Raw genomic sequence first — 23474 nt, 5'->3', positions numbered from 1 at the left:
AGGGCCCCGCCCCTTCTGCCCCAAGCCCCGCCCCCGCCCCGGCCCCCGCACGGAGAAGCCCCGCCGGCCACGCCCCAGGGCCACTCCCGGCGTCCACCTGGCCGCGCTGGACGCCGCCTCCGCCACCCCCGCCACCCCCGCGGCCTGGACGAGGGCGCCGTGGGCCTCCTCCGGCCCGCCCCGCCCCTACCCTGCCTCCCAGGCCCCGCCCCCGCGCCCTTCCCACGCTGACCCAGGTCGGCCGAGCGCACGGACGCCCGTGGAGCGGGAGCCCCTGGTGTGCGCGCTCCGGCCGGGCCCGGCGTGTGCTGGCCGCCGCCTCGTGGCTGCCGTGCGTGGCCCTGGGGCTGGCGCTGGGCTCGGAGCCGCTGCTCACCGCGCCGCCCGCCCACCACTGCCGGCCGGACCTCGCGCTGCTGCCCCCCGCGCTGCGCGCCCTCCGCGGACCCGCGCTGCTGGCCGCCAGTGTCCCCCGCCTGGGCCCCTCGGGCGCCCTGAGCCCCTGCCTGCTGCTGCGCTACCCCAACGGGACCCGGCCCTGCACGCGCGGCTGGCACTACGCGCTGCCCGCCGCCGGCCTACTGCGGAGCCCCGTGACCCAGGTGCAACCCCGACGCGCGAGCGCGCCCCTCCCCCGCCCCCCTGTTTCTGTCCCCCTGCTCCCCTGCGCTGGGGCTGGGGGCTCTCTGCTGGGCTCGTGCTTGGGGGTCAGAGGATGTGGCAAAGGCCCAGGTAGGGCGGCCCCAGGCCTAAGGGCAGAGCCTACTGCCCGAGGACTGCCAGGGCGGGCAGGAAGAGGAGTTCCGCGGAAGGTATGAGCCGATAGGGCCACCACTTCAGTGCCGCCGACCTCTTGAGTAAGCTCTGGCTTTGGGCTATGTAGGTGTCGGGGTGGCTCCTGAGACAGGGCTTTGAGGCAAGGTAGCCAGTAGAGATCCATTTGGGAAAAGCAGACCTTCCACCTGAGGGGTAACCGAGGGGCACGCAGGGGTCTGGGCGGGAAGAGATGGGGAGGGGGCCGTTGGAACCTCGCAGGCCCCTCTCCCTCTCATTGTGCCCTTGGGCTGGACCTGCCGGCTCTGCCCCTTCCTGGCCTCTGCCCCACAGCCTGACTGACCCAGGGTGCACAGGGTTGCTGCATCCCTGCCCAGAGCCCTGAAACTGGTTGGGGTGCTTTTCCTCCATCCCATTGTCTCTGCACCTGCCCTCTTGTTGGAGGACTGATTGGTCAGCATGCCACCAGCTTTCACGAGCATTCGGTTTTTAACGTAAACATACTCTGACCTAGTAGCGTTTAAGACAATATGTTAGATTTGGGGAGAAGGCGCAGAAACCAGGAAGGGAGGATGGGGAAGTGCACAACTGAGATCAGGCGCCTCAGGAAAAGCAGGTGAGCACAGCCCTGCAGCTTCCTCTGGGAGTCATTCTTGAAGGAGTGAGGTGGGGGGCAAGGCCGGGAGGCCCTGGGCACAGCTTAGACCACTCAGGTGTCACCTGTGCGGAAGTGGGACCCTATGCAGAGAAATAGCAGACTTGGGTCTCCATGGGGTGTCCTGAGACCCCTGTCACCCCCTCTGGGGGCTCAGACCAGCACTTGTTCACATCGCAGCATCAGAAGAATATGCCATGTGACCTTGAGCAAGTCCTTCCCCCATGCCTCAGTTCCCCCGTCTCCAGAGAGGACTTGACCTATCCAGCCCTGGTAGCCTGACATTCTGGGAACTGCAGCAAGGGGAGGGTGGTCCTCCTCAGCCAACAGGTGACTGGCGTCCCCCACAGTGGAACCTCGTGTGTGAGGATGGCTGGAAGGTACCCCTGGAGCAGATGAGCCACCTCCTAGGCTGGCTGCTGGGCTGCGTCCTGCTGGGCACGGGCTGTGACTGGTGAGTCCTGCCCAGCCGCGCTCCTGTCAAGGCTCCAGGGTCTGGGTAGATCCCCGAGCTGTCCTGACCTCATCCGCACGTGTCCCCTGCTGCCCCAGGTTTGGACGTCGGCCTGTGTTCGTGGCCTCCCTGGTGCTGGCCACGGGCCTGGGGGTCAGTGAGGCCCTGGCTGCCAGCTTTCCTGCCCTGCTGGCTCTGAGGCTGCTGCACGGGGGGGCCTTGGCAGGCTTTTCCCTTGCCCTCTACGTGGCTCGTGAGTACCACAGGGTGCTTCTGGGGCCAGCTCCTCGGGCCAGGCCTCCTCCTCAGCACAGCTGCAGGGCCAGTCAGGTGGTGTGGGAGGCCCCTCTGGCACTCACTGAGGGCCCTTCTTGAGAGGGCGGGAGGGGCACTCTGTTCTGGGAGCTCTGCTGTCGACCGGGATTTCCGGTCACTGGAGGAGGCAGTACCTGGGGTTGGCCTCAGACACCATAGGTTAGGGACTAGTCCCCCACAGCCCTGGACAGGGCGGCTCTCCCGAGGGGCCTCGGTCTCAGGCTGTTTCTGCCCAGGCTTGGAGCTGTGTGACCCCCCCCAACCGCCTGGTATTCTCCGCGGCAGCTGGCCTCTTCTCGGTGCTGGGCACTCTGCTGCTGCCGGGCCTAGCCCTGCTCGCACAGGACTGGCGCCTTCTGCAGGGGCTGAGCGCCCTGGTAACAGGACTCTTGCTGCTCTTTTGGGGGTGAGTATGGTGGTAGGTAGTTCAGTAACACTTCCCCGTGCAACTTTGTACAGCACCGGCATGTGGGTATGGGGCAGGAGAGCCATGGCTTGTCCTCACCCCCTGGGTCCTGGGAGGGGGCACTGACCCCTGGCCCCTGCCGTCCTTGCACAGAGGACCCATGAGCATCTTCACCCCACACTTGCAGGTTCCCAGCCCTGTTCCCTGAGTCTCCCTGCTGGCTGCTGGCCACAGGACAGCCAGCCCGAGCCAGGAGGATCCTGTGGCATTTGGCAGAAGCTGGGGGTGAGGACCCCGAGGACAGCCCGGAGGAGGAGAGCTCCCTGGCTACAGGTAAGGCTCCAGCCAGGAGAGGGGAGACCTGGGTCCTGGAGGAGGGTCAGCCCCTCATATGAGCTCCCTCCTGTCCCCGGAGCCACAGAACTGGACATGCTGGGTGCAGGGAGCCCTCAGCCCCAGTACCACTCCATCCTGGAGCTCTGGCACACCTGTGTCGCCTGGAGAGATGGACTCATCCTGGGCTTCAGTTCGTGAGGACGGGAGGGCATGGGTGGGTGGGCTGACGGTGTCTGAGCCTTCCTTCCAGGGTGGGTCTTTGGTCTCTGGAGTCCCCTGTCCTGGTTGGGCCATCACTCTGCCCTCCCTCCCCCTCCCTCTCAGGCTGATCTGTGGGGGCATCAGAGCCAGCTTCCTGCACAGCCTGACCCCGAGGGAGCCCGCCTTCTACCAGCCCTACTTCCTGGGCGCTGGCCTGGAGGCTGTAGCCACCTTGTTGCTGCTGCTCATGGGGGACCGCTGGGGGCGACGCCCGGTCCTATTGCTGGGCACCCTGGTCATGGGCCTGGCATCCCTGCTGCTCCTTGCTGGGACCCAGTGTGAGTGTGGGGCCCTGCAGGCTGCGGAGGTCTGACTGGTGGGGGCGGGGGACGGGTCCTGGGATCGGCCCCTTCCTGGGCCCCCAAGAGAGGCACAGAGTGCTGGGATAAAACTGTGCTTCTTACCCCATTCATGTCCCCACTGTGAAGCTGGAGAAACTGACACCCAAAGAGTTAAAGTGCCCAGAGGCTCCTCCGGAAGGGGCTCCATATAAGGGTCTGGTTCAAGTCGGTGGCAGCTGAATGCCTGACCCCTGTCCCCCCAGCACAGGGTGCAGTGTAGGGCTGGGAGACTAGGCCCCTGGGCAGTGTGGGAGCCTTCTCCTTGTCCCCAGACTTGCCAGGCTGGACTGTGGTGTCCCTCTCTGTCCTGGGCCTCCTGGCCTCCCAGGCCATGTCTGCACTCAGTAGCCTCTTAGCGGCAGAGGTGCTCCCCACCGTCATCAGGTAAGCTGCTGGCTGCCGGGCCAGCCCCCTTCCCAGCTTGGCCCAGCACACCCAGGTGGCCTGGGGGACAGTAGTCACAGAGGGGAGCAGGGGAGCAGAGGAGCAGAGTTCCCAGGGAAAAGCAGGTTTCTGATTTCCAGGTGGGGGAGGAGAACTTTTTTCCACACACACTTTAAAGTTTGGTCTTCCTGGAGCCCCCAGCCTTGCCCCCCTGTCCCGGGGCATCCCTGGCAAGCCCCCCATGGCACCCTCTCCCATAGGGGGGCCGGGCTGGGCCTCGTGCTGGGGGCTGGCTTCCTGGGCCAGGCAGCTGCCCCCCTGGCCGACCTGCACGGCCGGCACGGCTTCTTCCTGCACCACGTAGTCTCTGCGTCCTTTGCCGTCCTCGCCCTGCTGTGCATCCTGCTGCTGCCTGAGAGCCAGGGCCACCCACTGCCTGCGTCACTGCAGGACGCTGACCGCCTGTCCCTGCTCCACGGGGGCCACCCCTGCCGGGCCCCCCTGGACCACCTGCCACTGCTGCCAGCCTCCCACCAGCTGGCAGGGACGCCACAGGACCAGGAGGGCTGACCGGGAGCCAGGGCCATGGAGGGGGCTCCCCCACCCCTGCTGGCTGCCGCTGCTCCTCAGGGAGCACCCACCACCCACTGTGGAGGATAAAAGCATCCATGGAACTTGGTATCCTCACTGCTGCTTCCCTCAGGCTGCACCCCCGGGGCCCACCCCCAGCCAGGGCATCCACAGCCTGGCCACCATCCCCAGCCCATGGGGTCGGGCCACCACTGCAGACAGTAGTGGAAGGAGCTGGGCTCTGCAGGTCACCACCACCCACACTGGAGAGAAGAGCAGGTTTTTAATGCTGGTGAGGAAGGGCCGATTCCTTTCACAGGAAGGTGAGGTCGGTGTGAGCGGGAGGCAGCAGAGAGCTGGGTCATCTGGTTCTCCCGTCTGCTCCTGCCCTCCAGGCTGTGAGGCCCTGCCTGGACTCCGTCCTCCCCCACAGAAGCGGGCTGCCTGGACGGGGCCCTCGGGCCGCCTCTGCCAAGTCAGCTGGGCCTCACGGCTGCCGCCCAGGAAATGACGGCTGCCCTGTGTGTCCAGGGCTGTGCCCTCAGCAAGTAGGGGAGGCGCAGATCTGCAGCAGAAAGGCCCCCTGCTTCCGTGGCCCTCAGTCCAGCCCTCATGGGGGCCCGTACAGGTCAGCCAGCCGGGCGAAGCGGGGACCCCAGTCCCAGAGGCAGCTGTAGTCTTGATCCTCATCCCCCAGGCTGGACAGGATGGAGCTCAGTGTTCCTGCCACAGAACCGTCCCCCTCATAGTCATAGATGAGAGCGGTGTCATAGGGTGGAACGCTGGGGTCACTGTCTGCCACCTCCAAGCCCTGTGGAGAGGCCCGGGGAGCTCAGACCCCTGCACACACCCCCTGGGTACCCTCCACCTCTCAGGTTATAACACAGGTCAAGCTCAGCCCCAGGCACGGATACGGACCCTAAAAATGGAGGGGCCCTCGGATAGGCAGAGGAGGGCTGAGGGCTGACCAGGAGGAGACCCTGCCCAGGGTGTGGATTTGAAGAGAAATTTTCCTCTGGGTGGCTCTCCTGCCTTAGGGCTGGGACACCAAGACCCCCAGCATTCCATCTGTGTGAGACTACCTGCTTTTTCCCGTTTCAAGATTTGGTCAATGGTTCTGTCCCCACCCTCTCTGCACTGTCCCTCACAGGGTCACACATGCTCCTGCGCTGACCTGCATCTGGGCTTGCCACAGTCCAGGCATCTCTCTCTGAACCACTGCACCCACTCTGCCAGCGAGTGTGGCAGGTGATATAGTGACAGGTGCCCATGTGTTCTCCTACAGCCCACCCAATTGGGTTTCATGTGTTCTGGGCATCTCGTGTTGAGTGCAGGAACTCCTCGATGCTGAGTCCTGACAAACCATGGGGTGCCTAGATTCGACAGGCAGCAGCACCCCCAGCCCCAGGGTACCTCAGCTCAACCAGGCCCAGCACAATCTGCTGCAGGGATAGGCAGCTTCCTCTTCTCCCAGGGCTTTGTGTCTGTGGTCTCCTCACCTCCCCAGCCTCACTCAGCCCTCAGATCCTCCCGAGCCCCACAGCAGCTCAGCCAGGGTCCCCAGCACTGGACCCGCTCTCCATCAATGGTGCATGTCCCGAGGGTCCAGTGAGGTGTGCACACAGGTGGTACCTACCACATGCACAACAAGGGCTACAGCATGTCCCCCTGCCGCCACCCCTCTCTGTGCACCCCAGGAGCACCTACATCATTGATGAAGTCAGCAATATTAGCAGGGCTGCTGGGCAGCACGCGGGCGGCCTGGGGGCACCCTCGGCTGAACGGGGCATCTCGGCGCACTGGTGGCCGGCACAGAGCTGCCAGCTCTGTCGGGTGGCGCAGCTGGTTGATGTCATAGGCATCCTGGAGACGAAGGAGGTGGCATTCAGCTCCAATCAGTCACCAGGTGGGTGGGGGGTGCCTGGCAGGGAGGACCTAGGAGGACCTGCAGGCCAGCGGGGGCCCTGCCCCTCCTCCTGGAGCACGGCCCACAGGCTGGGATCCTTGGGGACCCTCCCGACCACCTCCCCCCACACCCTCCCTTCACCTGGTCCTCCTCTCCGCCCCCTTGCTCATCGTAGTTGAGGATGTTGTCCCGCAGATCATCCTGCAGCCCATGCAGAAATCCCTTGTCGCCAGACTGCTGCCGGGACCTTGCAACGAGGGCCACTGGCAGGGCCAGCACTGAGGGGGGGAGGGGGTGGACAGGAGGAGGTGGGTGCTTGGCCATTGAGCTGAGGCTGGACTCGGGGCTGGGGGTGGGGCGGGGCGGCGAGGGGCGAGGCCAGAGCCCAGCAGGTGTCTGCACGCAGGCACTCACGGAGGAGCAGGATGACACTGGCCAGCACGATGACCAGGGCACCTAGGCTGATGCCCGCGCCCCCTGCCCGCCGGGCAGTGGCCCCTGGCAGACAGGCACCATCCTTGCCACAGCGGCACACCGTCACGTTCAGGGGCTGCTCACGCTGCTGGGGCGGCTGCCCTGAGTCTCGGAGCAACAGGCTGAGGCGGTGCAGACCCTCCCGGACCTGGTGTCGCAGCCGCAGCTGCGCGTGGCTCACTGCAGAGGGCGCTCGAGGTCAGCAGGGGGCTCTGGGGCCTCAGTCTCCCCATCTGCTCACTGAGAGTACAAATTCCCACCCTGCCAGAGAATGCCCTGCAGTGGGAACCAGCAGGACCACAGTGTTGAGTCGCTGCCCCCCCGCCCCATCTCAGGTCTGGGCCCTCAGGAGTGTGGTTGGGGGAACTCACCATTAATCTGGCTGAGGCTCCAGTTCTGGGTAAGCTCTGGGACTCGGGGACTCAGCTGAAAGTGGAAGGGGGCCCCGTGGGGGGGCAGGTCCTCATCTGTGGCCCCCAGGAGAAGGCCAGAGCCCTGACCTGGCTCGCTGCACACGCTACCAGATCGGAGGGACAGCTCAGGGGCATGGTCATTGACCTCCAGGATCTCAACGGACAGGGTCCCAGTGGCCGTCCGGGGTGGGGAGGCTGCGGGCAGGACAGGCCTGGTGGACTCCTTGCTCTGCGAGAGCAGACCGCCCACCCTAGATGTCCGCCCCTGGGAGCGCATAGCTCTCAGCCCTGGGCATTGACAGGGGTGCCCAGCCTGAGCCAGGGAGCCCGGGAGCCCGGGCACAGGCTTGGCCCTCACCATCGTCGCAAGCCAGGATAATGGCCCTGTACCAGCCATCCTTGAGGAAAGGTGATGCTGGGCTGAGCACTCGCTGGGTCTGGACCCGACCCGTGGCTCTGTCCACTTGCAGCCAGTCCTCTGGGTCGTAGTCCTTGGAGTAGCTATTGGCCAAGGAGGGGACAGAGTGGCCCTGAGCTTACACAGGACCCCTGAGGGTGTGGGCACACTTACACATGTGAGCATACCCATGGACACATATAGTACACTCACACACATTCCTCACACTTGCATATACAATGCACACACATACGTCCTCCACATGCATTTACACACACATCCCACACATATGCATGCACACCTGTGCACCTCTGACACTAGTGTCCCAACTGCCTTGAGCTGGTGTTTTCTGTCTCAATTGACAGATAAAGAGACTGAGGCCTGGGGCCAGGACCTCAGGACCCCATGGTCACTCAGTGCCACAGCACAACCTTTCAACACATGGACACCATGGAGACAGACACGGGTGCACAAGGGCAGGGCCAGGGGGTGAAATCCGAACTGTGAACAGCTAGCCCCATGGGATCATCAGCTCAGCAGGATGGGCAGAGCTGGGTACTCAGAGGCTAGCTAGGACAGATGGGTGTCATGAGCATGTGCCAGCTAGAGCCTAGCCCTGCTGTGTGGCACAAGTTCACCCCAACATGCACACATGCATGGACCCTCAGGGGTGCACACAGGCAGATGAGCCCTCTGCCCACTGGCCAGAGTACTGATGGGAACCCCCAACTGTGCTCCTGGATCTGGCTGGGAAATAGACAAATGGGCCTGTAGCTCCCTCCCTCCTACCCCTGGGGCCCCCAACCCCGAGGGTCCCCCACCTGAGCCTCTGCAGCTGCTCTGTGTCAGGGTCTTGGGCAGAGAAGGTGGCCACGGGGGTTCCGGGGAGCACCCCCTCTGGCAGGCTGGTCCGCAATGGGTTCTCCTGGAACACGGGAGCCTCGTTGACATCCTGCACCCGTACGCTGACCCTGGCCTGGCCCCGCTCAGCCCTGGGGGCAGCTGCCTGTAAGGGGGCCTCGTTCTGCACTGCCACTCTGAGGTCGTACTGCTCACAACTCTCGTAGTCCAGGGGCTGGAGAGGGAGAAGCAGAGGGGGAAGTCCTCAGGACTAGGACCCCCAGAGGCAGCCACGGGGCAAGGTGAGGCCCCCACAAGAGTACACTACCCCTGTGTCTCTTCTTTCCATTCTACTTTTCAGCTCTGGAAAATAAAAATGATTCAGGACCAAAAGGCACAAAAAATTATGTAAAAACGATAAATACTCATCATTCAAACTGAGTTTGTTAGGTATTGCATCATCAACTCTATGTGTCACTTGGTCAGGTGGTCCTCCCAGTGACTCGAGCAGCGCTTATCCGGGTGTTGTGGAGAAGGTGTTTGATAGTGGGGTTAAATTAGCCTCTATAATCAGCTGACTTTAAATAAAGATTATCCCAGCTGACCCCAGTGAGTCCCGTGCGTAGCCCAAAGTCACCGAGCAGACCTGAAACTTCCTGAGGACAGAGGACTTTGCAGACTGCTGGCCAGCCCTGCAATAAAGCTCTTCATGCTTCAGTATCTGAATATACCTGTGTCCCTGTGCATGTGCAGGTTCCTCCCCCAGGCTGACACAGGTGTGCTCTGTATCTACACACATCGCCACCCGAAGAGGCACAGCTCCACAAACAACACACAGGCTATGGGGGTGCCAGGGGTCCGTGTGGCCTGAGCCTAGAGCCCCAGCACTGCCGGCTCCCCCAGCATCCAGTTCTTTCCAAGGATGCCCCACACGGGGTCCCCCACTCACCTTCACCACTGACAGCACGCCCTCATTGGTCTTAGGGTCCGTGCGGATAGTGAACTGTCCATTGGGATCGCCCTCTAGGATGGTGAACCTGGCTGCCCAGTTGGGGGATCCTGGCAGGTCCCTGTCCTGCACCTCGAGCCGCCCCACGTCCACTCCGCTGACAGCTTCGGTGACCTCCATGAAGAACTGTGGGAGCCCAGACCTCATTACTGCCGGGGCTGTCGGGGGCAGGGAGACAGTCCCGCGAGGAGATGCCCTCCCTCGCCCTGTCTCACCCACTGGGAGCCTCCTGGCCTTGTCTCCTGGTGAGTCACAGCCCCCTCTGTGGGCTCAGCTGAATGCCAGGCACCCTGTGTACTGCCTTTGGGAGGGGAGGGCCGACTGCTCCCTCCCACATGGCAGGGGTGCAGGGAAGACTCCCTCTTGCTGCCCAAGGGCCACAGAGGGGTCCCCCGGGGCTGATCTCCCAGCTTCTCGTGCTGTTTATGTGCTCACGAGCAACTACTCTAACTTGGGCTCCTTCTGCAAAACTCCTAACCTCCCACCCCTCCACAAAGTCCCTTGTCCCTGCCAGGAATCTGAGGAAGGGCGGGCAGTCCCCAGCAGGGGCCAGCAGGGCTGTGCATGGTGGCAGCACCTCATCCTGGGTGAACCCGGGTGCATTATCATTGACATCCTCCAGAGTGATGATGGCCGAGGCCGTGGCAGTGAGGCCGTCTCCAGACATGTCCGCTACCTGCAGGGTCAGATTATACACGGCGACCACCTGGGGGCACAGCAACATGCAGTCAGGGAACCGGGGCACCTGAGGGCCTGGGGAGGGCAAGGAGACACCACCTTTGGGCGCAGCCCTCCCAGGCTCTCTGGGTCTAACGACACCACCACTAACCCCAGGCTCTGCTCCAGCCCAAAGTGGGTAAGAGGTCAGTGACGAGGGTGGACAGGATTCATGCAGCACTTCCTGCATGCTTATCCGGGTGCTGGACACTGAGGGGCACTGACAAGCTGGGTCCCTGCCCTGTGGAGCCATACCCAGTGGCAGAGAGGGAGGCAGACCAATGAAGACCACCCAATGCAGCAAGTGACCAGACAGAGCCATGGAGGGGGCCACAGGGAAACCAAGGAGGGATTCCCTGAGGTGCTGCAGCTGCACAAAAGCCTGGCAGTGAGGGGCAGCAGGGGTCCCGACAGAGGAAGACTGCAGAAGGGTGGCCATTACCGCAGAACATAACTGGTCACTATGGAGCCACTCACATAGCCCGACCCAAGGCCAAGAAGCCCAAAGGGGTTGGCATCACAGGGATGGCCCTTCAGTGCCTCCCTGGACCTCACCACACAGCCAGCCATGAGGCAGAGCGGTGCCAGGCTGGGTATGTGCCCAAAGCCATCATGTGTGTCTATAGCAAGGGGGGGTGCCCTTGACTTCGGAGGCCGGGCGGAGCCTGGGAAGAGGGTCCCAACTGGAGATGAGCTGCCCCCATTGGGGCCTAGGGGACTAACAAGGGCAGAGACAGGCCGATGTGACAGTGGCTGCCCTGGCCCCCAGCACGTGTGCCAGCGTATTGGCAGCCTAACCTCCCGGTCCAGGCCCACTTGCACGGTGCGTATGTCCCCTGTGTGCTCATCGATGCTAAACAGCTGGGGACTGCCCTGCTCCAAGATGGAGTACCGCAGCGCTGCGTTGTCTGTTTCCGGGTCATCAGCATCTGTGGCTTCAGCCCTGGTCACGTAGGTGCCTGGTGAGGACAGGGACAAGCAGGGATGGTGCACACGGGTGCCAGCCCCCTCAGATGTGTCTCACAGCTCCCCCATGCAGCCTGTACAGCCTTGAACCTTTTGCCTCATGCTATGTGGAGGAGGCAGGGGTGCCTGACAGATGTGTAATCGAGAGCTAACACCTGTGCCCCCAGACGTGGAGACAGCCTGGTGGGCTGGGAGCCCAATGTGGGGCTCAATCCTATGACCCTGAGATCATGACCTAAGCCGAAATCAAGAGCTGGATGCCTGACTGAGCTGCCCAGAGACCCCAGGAGACTTAATATTGTTAAATGTCAGCACCACCCAAAGTGATCTACAGAATCAATGTAATCTCTATCAAGATCCCAAGGACATTTCTTTTGCATAAGTAGAAAAATCATTCTAAAATTCACATAGAATCTCAAGGAAACCCAAATAAAACAATCTTGAGAAAGAACAAAACTAGAAGACTCATACTTTCTGATTTCAAACCTCACTCCAAATGTACAGTGATCAAAACAATGTGCTGTGGCTATGAAGACAGACACACAGACCAGTGGGATAGAGAATCTGGGGAAAAGCCCACACACGTGTGGTCAAATAATTTTTGGCAAAGGGTGCCAAGACCATTCAAGGGTGATAGGACCGTCTTTTCAATAAATGGTGCCGGAAGACGGGCAGCCCCAGTGGTACAGGAGTTTAGCGCCACCTGCAGCTTGTGATCCTGGAGACCCGGGATGGAGTCCCACATCAGGCTTCCTGTATGGAGCCTGCTTCTCCCTCTGCCTGTGTCTCTGCCCCTCTCTCTCTGTCTCTATGAATAAATAAAATCTTAAAAAAAAAAAAAAAAACAAATGGTGCTGGAAGAGCTGGATGTCCATGTGGCAAAGAATGAGGCTGGACCCCAACCTCACACCATATACACAAATTACCTCAAAGTAGGTCAAAGACCTAAATGCAAGACCTAAAACTGTAAAACTCTTGGAAGAAAACAGGGCAAATGTTTCACAACACTGGATTCGGTAATGGATTTTCGGATATGACACTCAAGGTATGGGCCCCCAAAATGACACACTGGCCTCATGAATGTTTTCAAATGCTGTGCAGCAGAGACACCCCTGACCAGGTAAAAAGGCAAACCAGAATGGGAGAAAATATCTGCAAATCATGTATCTGTGAAGGAATATCCAGGGTGTCCAGAGAACCCATAAAAACAACAAAAACACGACACAATTTTAAAATGGGCAAAGGCCCTAAAGAGACATTTCTCCAAATAAAATATACAAATGGCCAACAAGAACGTGAAGAGATGCTCCATATCAGTCATCCTGAGGGAAACGCAAACCAAAACAACAAGAAGACATCAGCTCACGGCTGTTACGATGACTACTATAAAAAAAATCCAGAAAATCAACATTGGCAAGGATGTGGAGAGGCCAGGACCCTGTGCATCACTGGTTGCATGTGAGATGGTGCAGCTGGCGTGGAGACAGTGCGGCCGTCACTCACAGAATCACCGTATGACCCAGCAGCTCCTCTCTGGGTGTATCTCACTCACATTCATAACATTATTCATGTGAAAGCAAAGTATCCGCCTACAAGGTAGGTTAAATGTGGTCCCTCCACATAATGGAATATCATTCAGCTTTAAGAAGGAAGGACATCCTCACATGTACTACCCCATGGACAGACCTGGAGGACACTCATGACCAGTGAAGTCAGACCAGTCACAGAAGGACAAATGCTCCACGATTCCATTGATGAGGTCCTGAGACAGATTTACAGAGGTGGAAAGTAGATGGGAGAAGCCAGGGGCTGGGGAAGGGGAGGGAGCGTTGGGATTTAATGGGACGGGGTTTCTATTTGGAAAGAAGGAGAGCTATGGGGATGGGTAGTGGGGACGGCTACACAACATTAGGAATGTATTTAATATCCCGAACTGTCTCCTTAAAGATGGTTGGGATGGTTTGTACGTATGTTAGCAAAACAAAATTTTGTTGAAAACAAAATATCAGCGTCCTAAATGCCTAATAGGTAAGTGCCCACTGCAGATGGAGGGGAATGCAATGGTGCGGGGGCTTCGGAGGTGGACAAGGAACATAGTCCCGACCTCATGATGGGAACGAGCGGGTGGTGCACAATATCATGCTTATTCTGAGCTTGTCATATTGGCAAGGGCACAGGGTAACCCAATAAACTGAAATCCAGGATGTGTCCAGTCCCTAAGGAGAGGCGGCCATAAAGAGGCTTCAGCTTTTGGTGGAGTGGAGCAGGCAGACAGCAGGTGGAATCGGGTCAGATGGTCTAAGGCTGAGTGTGGACAAGCCTGACAGCTCACGGTCCCAGGAGCCCCCACAGAGGGGCTATGCCTGTGCTCAGCTCTTCCCCACCAGCCCCGAAGCACTCACATACAGGCTGGGGCAGGAGGACCAGACCCCACAGATGCTCCGGGCGATGGTGGGGGCTGGGAGAGGAGGGTAGGGCGCTGCTCCAAGTTGGAGGGACAGAACCCTGATGCAGCCGCACTGAAAAGGCTCAGGTGCTTGGGAGGTCCTACACCCAGGAGCCCATGCTCCGACCACACGGCAGTGGCCACGCCAGGAGGGGGCATGGCTACTTGGTTACTCGGGTGGCAGTACCAACAGGCCCCAGGCGGCTGCACTAATGCAGCAGCAGAGGCCAGGCCAGCCCAGCTGCAGACTAGACCACTTCCAGCACCCGCCAGCCAGCACTCCCAGACGTTTACCACGTCCCTCCCTCTCTCCTGTGCTATCACACACAGAAGATGGGGAGGAAAGGAATCCATCCTCAACGATCCAGTGGCCAAGAAACCAGGTCTGCGGCCAGTCAGATGCTGGGGCCACCACCTATCAGCATGCTGAAAGAACGGGTCAGGGTGTGGGGGCCTCTCCTGAGATGGTGGATGACGCTCGGGAAAGATGGGGACTCAAGAAGGGAGACCTGAGAGGAGTATGAAGGCAGCGCTCTAACTGGTAGCACGTGTCCACAATAACTTCCTGACTGACGGTTACACCATGTCCAAGTTCTTAGGGCCCATTCTGAGAGCGTAGGGTGTGCAACCTGCACTCCAGAAAGGAAAGAGGCCGGAAGGAAGGAGAAAAAAGTTTAAAGCAAACATGATAAACCTCACATCTCTGTTGCAATTCTTTGCAGCTTTTTTGCAAGTCTCAAATAATGTCAAAATAAAAAGTAGTAGAGTGCCTGGGTGGCGCAGTCGGTGAAGCGCCCGACTCCTGGTTCCAGTTCAGGTGGCAATTTCGATCGAGGTCCCAGGATCCAGTCTGAGTGGGCTCAGCCCAGAGTCTTAGGACAGCCTCTTCCTCACCCTCTCCCTCTCCCTCTCCGCCTCGTGCTCGCACACACTCTCTCTTTAAAATAAGTCTTGGGCAGCCTGGGTGGCTCAGTGGTTTAGCGCTGCCTTCAGCCCAGGGTGTGATCCTGGAGCCCCGGGATCGAGTCCCACGTCGTCGGGCTCCCTGCATGGAGCCTGCTTCTCCCTCTGCCTGTGTCTCTGCCCCTCCCTCTCTCTCTCTGTCTCTCATGAATAAATAAATAAAATCTTTTTTAAAAAGTCTTTTAAAAAAAAGAAGTTAAAAAAATAAGATTGTCACTTTAAATCTCAAAACACGAAAAATGAGGTGAAATAAAAGATATCCAGGCAGCCAAGCAGGAGCCCACCTCCCCGAGTCCAAGCTCCAAGCCTCAGGTGTGCAGCTTGCCTGGGACTTGACCAGACGGGAGTAGGAAGGAAAGAGGGAGGAAACCACCAGGTAGAAGGAGGTCAGACCAGCAAGGCCATCCTGTGAAGACCCATGAAAGAGGGAAGGTTGTGTGTTCTTTGCAATCAAGATGTAGGACTGAGAAGCAAGGAGCGGGGTGACTGCTAAGGGGGTGCATTTCCCTTTGAAGGGACAAAGTGCCCTGGAACCCAACAGAGGGGCTGGCTAGAGCACCATGCATGCGCCAAATCCACGGAGCAGTTCCTTTCCTGTGGTGCTTTCACCTCCGTGCGAGCAGCAGCATCTGCGCCCCAGCTCTGCCATCCCCCCATCCTCTCACTGCGATTTGGAAGACACTGGGGTTTAAAATCCATAGTGAAACGGGAAGTGACTCGAGTTGACTCTTGTGCAAAGTCCCTTCTCCCGGAGTCTGTTTGCTTATTTTCAGAGTATTTGAAGGATTACAGAGAAGTCTTGAAGGGAACCCTGGACCCTCTGACCAACTCAGAGCCCCTCTGCTAAGGCCCCCCCGCCCCCCAGCCTGTGGGCGCTGGCAGTCCAGCTCTGCCTCACCTGGCACGGCACCTTCCAGCACCCGGCCCATGAATGCCTCCTGCCGGAAGACAGGCCGGTTGTCATTCTGATCCACAACCACGATCTCCAGGTCCGTGGGCTCCTCTAGGGTGGCTCCTCCGAGGTCCAGAGCAAAGGCCCTTAACTAGCCAAGCAGAGAGCAAGGGCTGGTGCTGTGCTCCCCAGATCCTGGTGGCTCCCCTGGGCTATGCACAGGGACAGTGCAGACTTGGTGTCCCGCTGGGAAAACCCACTTAAACCGGGAGAAACGGCATGTGGATGGCAGATGAGACCTCCCGGAATACAGCCTGCTTCCCACAGCGGGCGGCGGGCAGCCACCCGCCTCCCCTCTTGCCTCGGTGGGCAGCTCACAGCAGTGCCTTATGAGAGGGGAAAGGCACTCTCACTGGCGCTCCTGCTCCCTCCCTTCTGCTAATTGGTTTAGGCTCCTCTGGAAACTTAATACATGAAACTTAAAATTAAACCACTTCCCACCCTCTTGGAGAGCGGGTGCAGTGTCATTTCCAGGTAAAATCATGATCTCTGCTAACTCTGCGTAAGATTGTTCTGCAGGAAGATTTAGAGCACAGGAGAAGCAAAGTCTGAAGCCCCCTCCCCCAGGACTAGGTGGAAGCAGTTCCCGAGAGGCTGTTGGGGAGGGTGGATTACTCTCAGGGGAACTCACGGGAGTCCACTGCCCTCCGCAGCCTCTCCAGCAGCCTGGGTCTTAATCTCCCTCCCCACCAGCCTTGTTTCACACCTCACAGGCCTACAAGGGGCGGGTCCTCTGCCACCTTCCCCTGAGAATCCAGGGACAGCTGCCACTGAGAGTGGCCATCCGGTGGGATCCTCCACAACACCCCATTCCCACCCAATGCAGCCAGGCAGGTAGAACTGGTGGAGGCAGTGAAGACCTCACCATTGTCTGTAGGCTGCCCCATCTGGCCTCCTCTGGCAAGACCAAGCCCCATCTCCTTGTGGCCTCAGCTTGTTCACACTCATCTGTTAAATGGGTATGTAACTCTGAACACCTTTGGGCTGCAGGTCCTGTCCCAAATCCCCGTGCCTACCTCCCAAAGGACACGTGGCCCAATGCCCCAACCCTAGGATAGGAGCCTGGGAGAAGGAGGCTCCCAGCTTCCTGCACCCCTCCCTCCAGTGGGCCCCACCCTGAAGCGGTCTGTCTTCTCCCGATCCAGCATGGCGTTCAGGAACACCTTCCCGGTGAACTTGTCAATGGAGAACACGCCCTGGGGCTCCTCATCCACGCCGGGCCCCTGGATGCTGTAGATGACACTGCCCAGTGGCTGCTTGTCCGATTTGATCTGTGAGGGCAGGAAGCAGGCTAGGGGAGGTGCCCCCAAAGGCCAGGGCCCCTCTCCTCTTCCTGGCCTCCCCTCCCCCAGCTGGGGTGGGGGCAGCCAGACCCTCAGCCCAGACAGTGTGCCTGTTCTACAGCCCACACCTCCGGGAACCCAGTGGGGACAGCCCAGCCGCTGCTGTGCCTGTGAAGCCCCGCGGCCCCTCACCTGCACCAGGGGATACGGGAGGCGCTTGTGGTTCTCGGATACGCTGATGGGGGGGATGACCCAGGCTCTCCGCACACGGCCGGACACCACTGCCCGGTGCCAGGGGTATAGGGTACTGAGCCTCCTCCGCCCAGGGACCCCTAGTGAAGGGCCCAGGCTCTACAACAAAGGCAGAGACAGCTGTCAGTCACACAGCATGCAACCCCGTGTGCCAGGCCTCAGAGGAGCCAACCACCTGGACCTTGGCCCCATGGGCGCCCTGAGCTCACTCACAGTCATGGGAGCCCCCAATACCTTGGGTCTGTCTCCTGTCCCCTGCTGGGAGATGCCTCAGGCCCGTGAATGTTTGCTGATGGGCTGGGAGGAACGCAGCACCCCTCTCCTCAGGTGGCCCACGGGAGGCTACACCAGGGCTTGGGGAGCACACAGTGCTCAGGAGCAGAGGGAAGCAGAGTGACAAGCAAGGCAGCCACTGGGAACAGGAGCAGGGGAAAGGGAGCTCCTGGGTCCGGAGGCTGGGGGGGGGGCTCCCTTCCCCTTCCTCATCTGGACCTGGGTGGGTGGGGAAGGGGAAGTGACAAGCAGCCACAGAGACCCCCTCATGGCTTCCATTCCCAAGGGCTGGTCAAGGCAACCAGGCCAAGGTTTTTGTCTGCAGAGAGGGGACGGGCCACCTGTGCGGGAGGGTGTGGGGTTCACACTGTGAAGCTTCCAGGAGGCAGGCATTTCTGGAGGATCTACAGGGGTCCCCAGGGGCAGTCCCCACATGGCTTCCCCCACCCCCCACTGTTCCATGGGAATGAAGACTCAGCTCTGATGTCCAGGGGGTCAGCAACAGGCAGAGTTCTCAGGACGGCTTATGACACGGGGACTGGACAATAAAGCCAGGGACTACCCCCCCCCCCCGCTATTCTCTGACCCATGGAGCAATACTCTGGCTCCTGAACCCCAGAAACCTCAGGCCCCAGGCTTGCTCCTCCCTCCTCTCCACTCGCCCAGGGAACTGAGCTGCCCTGCTTGATGCAGTCTGCCCAAGTAGTGGTGCCTGGGGGGCATGCTGCAGCAGCTCTCTTCTCTACCCTGGGGGCAGGGTGGGGGGCTTGCAGACACTCCCTGGCCCTTCCCTGGGCCAGGCTGTGGGCTCAGAACCAGGGCCATTGAGGAGCATGACAGGAGGAGGGCACCTCCTTGAGACCCACTGCCTTATGAGGGTCCCTGTGGTGACGACAGATAGTACCACCCTCACAGCTCAGATGGAAGACCGAGGCCTGGAAAAAGCACCCAACCCACCCCTCAATTAAGGGCAGAGCTGGCAGCAGCCCCTCAAGCACATCCCCAGTTTCCTGGGATGGCCTTGGTTTAAACATGGGGTCTCTGTACCAGGATCCTCAACAGGGTGCTGGCAGGTCTGAGTGGGCTTGGGGTAGGGTCTGGGGGAGGGTGCTTGGTCACCTGCTGGACCCAGCTGGCTCTGGCTGCAGGAGAATGTGAGCAATGCTCCCTCCAAGGCTGCTCATGCCCACCCCCACAACACTGCATTTGCAGCTGCCCCCGCCCTGCCCCTCCCCAAGCCCAAGCACGGGCAGGCCAGCTGGCAGCAGGCAGAGGGGACACCACCCCAGACACCCGCCCTTGGTACTCTGATGGCCATAGAAGCTCTCTGGCCCCACACAGGGTCTCCAGGCCCCTGGGCCCTTCTGGAGGGGGGGCTCCCTCCTAGCTAAGGTGGAGAGGGTGGCTCCCAGGGCACCTCTGAGCGGGGCATGCTCCCTGGCTGCCCTTTCAATGTCCTGAGCTCACCCCCAGCCGCTTCCCTAAGCCACACAGTCCACAGAGCGATGAGCAGGGATGGGGTGGCCTAGTGGCCAGAGGCGGCAGCATCAGCGACTAGTGAAGGGGGTGCTTTGGGGTGGGATGGGCAGGGGCAGGGAGGAGGTGCCTGTGTGTGCCCCACTGCCTGCACTCTTCTCCCCAGCCTCCCAGCACCCAGTCGGCTTTGTGCTCCATGCCCAAGGCTGGTGTACTTTGTGGACACAACAGCAAGAACGTGCAAGTGACCACTGCTCTTTCCTTCTAGTCTCAGGCCATCTTCTCCCTCCTGGAATCCTCCTCTGCCTTCTCATCTGAAATCCCAGGGGCATTTACCTCACAGGGGCCTGGGATCCAGGTAGCTGTGAACTGAACTTGGTTTACAAAAAGGACAGAGGTCCTGGCCGGGCCCCCAGGCCATGCACAGCCTGACAGATGGCAGCGCTGGTCCCAAGCCTGCCTCGGGCAGTAGGGGCTTCTTGCCAAAATCATGGAGTACAAACCACTTCCAGGTCAGCATGGTGTTCCCACCAGATGGAGACCTGCTGGCCTTGGTCTTCATGCTATTGCTTCCTGAGTACCCTGAGGACAGCATGGAGCCTGTATCCTTTCTGGTCCCCTCCCCTGGCCCTCAGCCCTCAAGCCCCTAGGAATGGGAGGTGGCACTCATTTCAGTTCCCCAGAGCAGGGCTCAGAGAGGCCGAGCCATTCTACTCAAGCCCATACAGCCAGAGAGCACAGGAGCCGGGGCCACAGGGAACCAGCATCTGAACCTCTATTGCTCTTAAGGAAGCGCAGCCGCAGCGTGGAGGAGATGGGAATGCAGAGAACTGGGGCAGGTGGGCAGAGGACAGTCTGCAGACAGCCCTTGATCTCAGACCCTTGGGGGAACAGAAAGGGACACTCTCCCCCCTGTCCAGCCCACTATAGAGCCTCTGGCTGCCTCCCACCCTGGCCTCAGCCAATAGCCTTGGCTGACATTCCAGGATGCCCGCCAGTGTGGTGTGGGGCCAGTGTGGTCGTGGCAGAGCCTGGGAGTCCCGGGTCCCAGTCTGTCCACGGCCCAAGTTCAGGAGGTCAGCAGAAGCCACAGAGCCTTGGCAGTGGCCCCCCGCCCAGATCAGAGGCTGCGGTGGGTGGGGTGGTTGGGCTGGGCCGCAGCCCACTTCCGGCTGTCCAGGGTATTGCTCAGCTAGTCTCTGCCCTCCTACCATCCCCTTCCCAGAAGACGTGGCTGGCTGGGGGAGGCCTGGAGCCGCCTGGGGGATCATGGGACATCTGGTTCCAGGACAAAGCCAGCTCACACAGACCCCTGGGATATGGGCAACGAAATCCATCAAGGAAAACACCATGGAGTGGACCTGGGCTCACCTGTGCCGCCCACCCTTGCTGTACCTCAAGTTGGGCCAGAACCCATGGACATCATGGGCACACTTTCCCCAAACAATGCCCAATGACACCCCCATGCTCATCCTCGGCCTTCCTCTTAACCACGAACCCGAGAAGGTAGTGTGCAAGCCCTAGAAATGCTGGGGCCACCGTCCCCTCACTGGGGCCCGCCCCAGCCCCAACACCCAACCCCAATGGCTCCTGAGCAATAAAGATCCCACCCCCTCCGCAGGAACCTGTTCTGCTTGTGTGCGGCCAACACAGCTCTCTGCTTCTCTCCACCAGCCCCTGGCGGGTTCAGAAAAAGGAATTAGAAGGGACAGCCTAGTCTCCCACGAGCCAGGAAGAAGGTGGGATGCTCACCTGCCCTGGGTGGCCACCCCGGGTACAGAAGCTGCCGACTGGGGAGGCTGGGTATAAACCGAGGAGCTCCTGCTCTATCTCCTGGCACTGCCGGCCCCTGCGGCTCTTTAGCACCGCCGGGATGCAGACGGCAGCCCAAAGCCTGAGCTTGGGTGGACATTCATGTCTGTAGCCCCAGCTGCTGCTGTGTCATGACTGAAGGCGAGGAAGGGAACATTTTCTATCGCCCTGTCGGGGGTAGCTGGCAAATCTTACAAAATACAGCTGCAGAAAGGGGTTCGAGGGACACGTTCTTGGGTTAATTCTACACTGCGTGTGCAGAGGCCCATCCAACACAGCTTCCGGCTCTGGGTTTCTGGGGTTCTAGGAACCAGGTGGGAGGCCTGTAGCCCGGTGGAACACCGTGGGTGGGGTCTGCACTCCCCACCAGCTTCCCAGGCCGGAGCCCCTTCCCCCCAGGCTGGAATCCGGACCACCCCGTTCCTGGACGGCCTGGCAGGCATCAGGCATGCCAGGAACGGACCCAGCTGTTCCCCTGGTCCCCGGTGGCCCCAGCATCCCCCTGCAGCTGCTGTTCCCAAGGAGGGGGGTGTGGGGCGAAGCAACGGGGCAAGTGGAAGGAGCAGCTGTGTGGCCAGTCTGCTCCCCCCGCTGCAGGGGCTCAGCACAGTGGTCCAGGAGCCACTGCCCTCTGCTGCTTGGGTTACCATCACACTACCATGGGGACCGTGACCCCTCTCAGTACTGGCAGACGTGGCCTCAGCCTCCGTCTGCTGCTGATTTCCTGTTCTAGGTCCTGTCCCAATCGCCCTGAGGGGTCTCCACACTTGGCAGAGTTGGGGGGGGGTGGGGAACAGCTACTGCTTCATCTTCCTTCCAGGCTTGGATCCCCTCCCATAGGGCATGGGCTTGCCCTGAATCATCCCTGCTCCCCCATCCCTCTACCACTCTCAGGTGGGGTGGGGGCCCAGGGGGTAGGCCTGGCTGGCTGCAGGGACACTGTGGGCCTGGGGAGGGAGCCACCAGAGACCAGCCACCAGAGACCAGCTCTGAAAGGACACACTCAACTCATGGGTTGAGATTTTAAGGGGACACAGGCAAAGCCACCCGAAGCAACAGATCAATGCAGGGTCCTGGCCCTGGCCCCCAACCAGGGCAGAGACAGCTCTGCCATGCCCAGGCTGGCCTGCCTTGGGGGCTCACAGAGGTGGAGGAAGGGGTATCCAAGAGCAGCCATCAGCGGCCATGTGACTTGACTGGAGAGGACAAAAGTGTGAAAGCTGAGCCGGGTGGGGGAGGGGTGGGCAGGGTCCTGACACACACCTATTTCAGGGGTCTGGAGAAGCTCTCCTTGTACTGGCGCTAATCTGAGCCACACAGAGTGCAAGACCCCAGGGGCCAAGCCCCATTAGCCAATCCCCCCAATTCCATAAAGCCTGTGTATGTCCCTGTGTGTGTGGTCACTCTTTAATAGCCCCAAGGAAGGGAGAGGAATCTGGGAGGGGGCTCCTCTCTCCCTGCAGCAGAGCTCTCCTGGGACCTGGTGAAAGGTGAACACCCCAAACCCAAAGAGGCAGCTCTCCAGGAGCAGGATGGGGGTGGACTGCTGCTCCTACACTAAGTGGGGAGGGGGCATGAGAGGTGTGCAGCCTTCTGGAATGGTCCCCAATGTGTGTGGGGGGGCATAGGGCCCTGTGCGGGGGGAGGCCAGAAGACCCCTGTACGGTGTGGCCTCCAGTAGAGAGCTGGAGGAGTGCAGGCTGGGGCAGCCAGGCTGTGCTAAGCCAGCTGGACATGGGCAGCCCAGGCCCAGGCAGGCCACTGTGGGAGGGCAGGGGAGGCTGAAGGCAGGGGTGGAGGTGACTGGAGCTGTGGGCAGGGGTTCCAGCTGGCTTCCAGCCATAGCTTTTTGAGAGTCGGGGGCAGGGTGTCAAGAAGCCCCCAGAGTGGGCGCCGGGAAACTTGGTTCTCCTTGCCAGTGTCTGGCACTGTAGGAGCCATCACCTGGGGGCATGCACAGGCTCAGCCCTCACGCTCATTACCCGCCAAGCGTGGGAGAACTAAGCTCCTGTGTTCTGCACAGTGGCCCCTGGCCTATGACCCTGACTCAGCCCTGTCTCCGAAGGCACAGCCTAGTGCTTGGTCCAAAGGGCCACCTTGGCCCAGAGTGTAAGACATGCCCCCCCCCCCAGGGGGTGCCCATGGTGGGGAGGAGGGCAGCTGCCTGGGCTTCCTCCTACCCACCCACTCCCACATCAGAAGGACCAGGGAACCGGGCACAGGCCAGGATTGTGGGGGTGGCAGGCAGTAAGTGCCAGGGGCCTGGCTCCAGAGCACCCCCAAGGGACAGAGGGTTCCAGCGCTGCCGCTGCTGGCGGGCACAGGGTGGGGTGTCTCAGTTCTGCCAAGGCTGACCAGGGTCATATGCCAGCTCAACAGGGGTGTCCCTAGAGAAAGCGGTCTGCAGGCTCCTGGCGGGGGGTTGGGGGGTGCTCCTGTTGCTCCCCTCTCCCTGGCAGGGTGGACAGCCGCTCCTCGGGGAAAGGGTCGGCTGGTGGGCTCCCCATGCAGTCCAGGCGGGGCGGCCGCGGGACCCAAAGCGCCCTGCAAAGAGCTGCCCACCGGGCACCACCTATGGCTACTCCGCGCACGGGGCTCCCGGAGCGTCCCGCTGGAAGACACCGACCCGACGGGGCAGGGGGCAGGCGACCCGCGGCCAGACGCCTTACCTGGGCCAGCAGCCCGAGGGCGAGCAGGAGCGCGACGTCCATGGGCGAGCGGAGCAGAACCGAGTGTCCGGCGGGCGGCCTCCTGCTCGGACACAACCCGGGCTGAGTGACAGCACAAGTGTGCGGGCGG

At 60.7% G+C, this 23474-nt stretch overlaps 2 protein-coding genes across 3 annotated transcripts; one reads left to right on the top strand and one right to left on the bottom strand.

Annotated features, from left to right (window-relative positions):
• Positions 1-481: 481 nt before the first annotated feature.
• Positions 482-4600, top strand: SLC22A31 (solute carrier family 22 member 31). The gene is given in 10 exon segments (XM_072819601.1): positions 482-602; positions 1780-1883; positions 1982-2136; positions 2435-2451; positions 2453-2604; positions 2792-2937; positions 3026-3134; positions 3265-3479; positions 3815-3926; positions 4187-4600. Coding segments are annotated over 9 exon segments (1275 nt in total). The 5' UTR covers positions 482-602; positions 1780-1824; the 3' UTR covers positions 4497-4600.
• A 160-nt stretch (positions 4601-4760) lies between these two features.
• Positions 4761-23474, bottom strand: CDH15 (cadherin 15). 2 transcript variants are annotated; one of them, XM_072819599.1, is made up of 14 exons: positions 23345-23474; positions 17055-17213; positions 16695-16850; positions 15526-15670; positions 11051-11211; positions 10113-10241; positions 9476-9661; positions 8508-8761; positions 7648-7790; positions 7248-7484; positions 6817-7056; positions 6544-6680; positions 6204-6359; positions 4761-5307 (listed from the first exon to the last, which is right to left on the bottom strand). In XM_072819599.1, the coding sequence occupies exons 1-14, from the start codon at positions 23384-23386 to the stop codon at positions 5107-5109; spliced, it is 2346 nt and encodes a 781-aa protein (XP_072675700.1). In that variant the 5' UTR covers positions 23387-23474; the 3' UTR covers positions 4761-5106. The 2 variants fall into 2 exon arrangements, with proteins under 2 accessions (XP_072675700.1, XP_072675701.1); XM_072819600.1 differs by lacking the exon at positions 17055-17213 and having other exon boundaries at positions 23345-23473.

The sequence above is a fragment of the Canis lupus genome, chromosome 3, assembly GCF_048164855.1.
Source record: "Canis lupus baileyi chromosome 3, mCanLup2.hap1, whole genome shotgun sequence".
Taxonomy (NCBI): Eukaryota; Metazoa; Chordata; class Mammalia; order Carnivora; family Canidae; genus Canis; species Canis lupus.
Note: the sequence above shows the minus strand (reverse complement) of the source record. Positions and strands in the feature narration are given on the sequence as shown.

Excerpts from the sequence above, each read along its gene's own strand:
- CDH15 (XM_072819599.1), bottom strand. The coding sequence starts at position 23,386 with ATGGACGTCGCGCTCCTGCTCGCCCTCGGGCTGCTGGCCCAG. Across the intron at positions 16,851-17,054 it reads TCCCGTATCCCCTGGTGCAG|ATCAAATCGGACAAGCAGCC; the intron begins GTGAGGGGCCGC and ends CTGCCCTCACAG. Across the intron at positions 7,791-8,507 it reads GAGCAGCTGCAGAGGCTCAG|CTACTCCAAGGACTACGACC; the intron begins GTGGGGGACCCT and ends CTTGGCCAATAG.